This window comes from Branchiostoma floridae, chromosome 13 (genome assembly GCF_000003815.2).
Source record: "Branchiostoma floridae strain S238N-H82 chromosome 13, Bfl_VNyyK, whole genome shotgun sequence".
Classification (NCBI taxonomy): Eukaryota; Metazoa; Chordata; class Leptocardii; order Amphioxiformes; family Branchiostomatidae; genus Branchiostoma; species Branchiostoma floridae.
Window position 1 is genome coordinate 3343216 of NC_049991.1, and position 4259 is coordinate 3347474.

At 43.8% G+C, this 4259-nt stretch overlaps 1 protein-coding gene across 1 annotated transcript; it reads left to right on the forward strand.

The window, feature by feature from the left end:
- Window positions 1–277: 277 nt before the first annotated feature.
- LOC118429336 (myoneurin-like) lies at window positions 278–3907 on the forward strand. Its single transcript, XM_035839817.1, has 3 exons — window positions 278–298; window positions 384–707; window positions 971–3907. The coding sequence occupies exons 1-3, from the start codon at window positions 278–280 to the stop codon at window positions 2567–2569; spliced, it is 1944 nt and encodes a 647-aa protein (XP_035695710.1). The 3' UTR covers window positions 2570–3907.
- Window positions 3908–4259: the final 352 nt, after the last annotated feature.

Genomic DNA, 4259 nt, shown 5'->3' on the forward strand with positions numbered 1-4259 from the left:
TATTGTAATTGTCATTGTCAGCTGCACATTCCCTATTATTCTTTAAGTATCTAACGTTACATGTATTAATATGGGTAAGATCATGTTCAAGCCTCAGTTGGTGATGATTATGCAATGAACTTTATTGTAATTGTCATTGTCATTACATGTTGCACGGTGTATTACATCAAGCTTTTTGTGTACTAGCAGTGATTGTAAAAGATACACAATTTAGCCTCTGGCTGCACGGTATTTTCTGACTAAAGTTTCACAGTTTCATTACTAGTACTGTTTCACGATGCTGGTGTGTGAGCTGTCAGTGAGGTAACGCTGGCCATGCTGCCCAGGCTGTATGTGGAGGAGCTGGTCCTGAATAAAGTTTCACAGTTTCATTGCTGTTACAGGCTGGCCAGGATGCTGGTGTGAGGGCTGTCAGTGAGGTAACGCTGGCCATGCTGCCCAGGCTGTATGTGGAGGAGCTGGTCCTGAATAAAGTTTCACAGTTTCATTGCTGTTTCAGGCTGGCCACGATGCTGGTGTGCGGGCTGTCCCGAGAGGTGACGCTGGCCGTGCTGCCCAGGCTGTATGTGGAGGAGCTGGTCCTGGAGCTGGGCAGGAGAAACATCCACCCACTCACGGACTCCAGCAGCAGGGAGGACCTCATCAGCCTGCTGTGTGATGTCATGATAGAAGAGTACAGCAGGGGAAGGAAGGCTGCCTGTACTAATGTATGCAGATTTAGATTCAGATTCAGCTTTCTTGAACTAGGTGAACTAAATTTTTTGACACAAATATTGGACTTAACCAAATTTTCTACTGAACAGCTCCATGGTAGTACTAACAATCACTACTGACTGTATTTAGAATGAACTTCACTTGCCATTAGTCATTACATTACTGGGGATACAAAGGATCTATACAATGCTCTACAACAGTCTTACAACTTGAAAATAAGAGTTCATGTCTTTTGGTTTGTACTCTTTTCATACAGAGAGTACAACAACAACAACACAGTACAACAACGGCTCTACAGAGAAAACACAGTACACCAACAGCTACAAGACAGGCATCAGGGCACGAGAGCAGGAACACTACACCATCACCAGCTACCAGCACCAAGACAACTACAAGTATGGAGAGGCAAAGGAGACCAAGCGGTCAGACAAATGGGAGTTTGGGCAAGCAGGTGAGTTCGAGTGTACCTGTGCGGGAGACACAGCGCACTGAATACATAGGTGACGTGATAGTTGTTGAAGATGACGAACCCGAACTTGGACACGGAATGCAAGAAGCTCAAAGCACGGAGGTACCAAGTATGTCAGTGCGCACACGTCAACATTCCAAACTGCAGCCAAGCCCTGTGCTCACGCATCAACATTCCAGACCGCAGCCAAGCCCTGTCCAAAGAGGTAGACATACTAGTAGTAATAGCACGGAACCACCAGCATGTAACACTCCTGATGCTTGCTCTAGCACGGGCATACAGAGAGTGCTATCGCCAGAAGAGAACAATGTTCGACCGTATAATCAATTGCAGAGGACCAGTGGAAAGGAGGCATCACCCAAAGAACCCGCCAGTAGAGATGCGAATGCAACAATACCTGAGATTCAAGAAGTCGAACAAAGATCAAACAGTCAGCCGGATTCCAGTCTAAACGTTGGAAGCACAACTACCCAAGGGGGTGGACCCGGAACCGAAAGTTTGACGAATGTGGAAATGAACAACCATACTGAAACAACTGTCCAGGAAACATCTGTGCTAGAAGCAGCTGTACCAGAAGTAATTATGAACATATCAAACAACCTCACAGAGGATTCAAGTCAAAATAATGGGCACAACAATACCACAGGTGCAGTCAGAACTGTAGACAGTTTGGCCGTGTATAGCCAGGAGTTCTTCAACTCAGGTTCTGCAAGACCACCAGGTTTCTTGCAGACGATGCCGAGTATTTCTCCCTCCCAGTCTGAGCCAGTTTTCCAGACTTCCAATGCAGAGGGGTCGATATCGTGCCCAGTCCTTTTAGAGGCACTCGGAATGGAAGGGTCTTCGTCAAACGACTCCCTGCTAGGAGCCCAGCAGCCTACCTGTACGGTGACAACGTCAGAAGAAGCGATGGCCATCTGGCAGGATTTATCCAAAAGGAGTCAAACTACAGAGTCCGACGGCTCTACTACACAGTCGAAACGCGGGAAGAAGAGAAAAGCATACGAAAGCAGCCGGCACGTTTGCCAAGAGTGTGGCTACAAGGCACCCAGTAACTGTGCCCTGGTCATTCACATGAGAAAACACACTGGAGAGAAACCGTACGGTTGCGACTTGTGCGGCTATAGGACGGCCTACAAGACGTCAATGGTGGCCCACACAATGAAACATAAAGGGGACAAGCCCTACATGTGTGGGGAATGTGGGTACCGATGCGTTCAGAAGGGACACCTGACGGAACACATGAAGATCCACATAAATGCAGGAGAGAAGTACTTCCATTGTGGGTACAACTGTGGGTACAAAACTACTGAAGAGCACTATCTGGAGATCCACACATGTAAAAACAAACCATCTCAGGATACAGAAACAACTGTACAAGAGTAAGGATTAGATACAGGTCTAGTGTAAATAGCCAAAAAAGGACTAGAAAAAGCATGGATGGCTCAGGTACATAACTTTCATGTAATTATATTCTCCAAGCAGAGGTTTTGTCAAGGCAAGCAGGGGCTGGGCTAGTAGTGGCTGTGATTTCTTTTGTCTGTTGCCTCTGCTATTGACTCTTAAGCCAAGGGCACAACCCGCCCTACCTTTTTGTCTACGTTTTTTTGGGAAGCCATGGCCACCACGTTTTTCTGAAAACATGGGGAAGGACTGGGCCGGGCACATGGCAAGAACATGGAGGAAGTATGTCTCAACGGTGCCACTCACACGGTTGCATTTTTTGCACATAGACAGCACGCACGTACAGCGGGTTGTGCCCTTGGCTTTAGTGGCAGACTTTGTACTTACTTGCAAAATGGCCGTAATGTGTCAGATTAGACTGAAAGAATTGAAGACTTTTGTGGCAGAGGTGGGGCCAGGCAAGCAAAAAATAACACAGCCACTACTTGCTCATCCAGTACATGTAGAGAACTAGAAAAACAGCAAGCCAGTTTAGTAGCCCCTTCTACGTATTACCTCATTTTGTGACGCAGACTCATGTCCATAACATATGTATAATACTGGTGCATGGAAACATAAAGGGGCACCTCATATATTATTTAGTACTTCTCAAAGAGATGTTGACAGGGAATAAGACAGTTCTAAAATGATCAGACTATCAGTAAATATGTTTGCATACACTTCATACAGTCATATTAGCTTATGTTTGTTATGGTATGCTTAGGGTCTTTTATGTAGACATGTAGGTATAGTAATAGTATATAAGCAAGTGGATAGCAGCAGCACATGAAAACTATTATATTTACCTTACAGTTACAGAAGTGGCATATCTCTTTTTCCAAAATTTATGATTTTTATGATAACATAACTAATCAATAGAATATAGATGTTTAGTTTATAAAAGAAAGTAATGAAAATAAATATATATTTTAATATATTATACTAGTAGTTCCAAAGTTTAGTTTGTAGTATAGCAGTTATACTAAACAGGAACCACTGAAGGTTTGGACTAGTTTTTATAGTCTAAACAGTTGACTGAGTTATACAACTTTATTTTTTAGGTGTTTTGTTTCTTGTGCCAGGAAGTTAGATATATTTTCCTCTATGAAAAAGTTTTACTAACAACTAGATATTTTAGTTTTGTTATGTAAATTCTATAAATATAAAATGTTGAACAACAACTAGAACAAGAACTAACTTATGACATCTTGTTTTATTTTTGTTTACCATGTCGCATCTGTTTGTGTCTCACGTGGAAATATACATGTTGATATACATATACAGCGATTTGTGAGGCTTCCATTATTGTCATATGGTGTAGACCTGTAGAGCCTGTCGACATGTCTCCGGTCCGTAGTCCACTGATGGCAGTGACACTTTGTGAATAAATCGCTAGAGGCCGCTACGTACTGGTCTCCATCAGGACATACCAGTCATCATTTCCAGAGCCTGGAACGGTAAACTCAGTCCTGGGTTTTTAATTTATATGCGTAAGTCAAGATATAGTTTTGACGGTAAACAATGCCAAAGTATCATCGCACGATGCAGCATTTCTCCCTCGGCAACAGGTGCCGCTACGCCCGCCGAACACTGGGTAGATCTGTCGGTACGTCATGTAGGGCCTTTGGCCTGT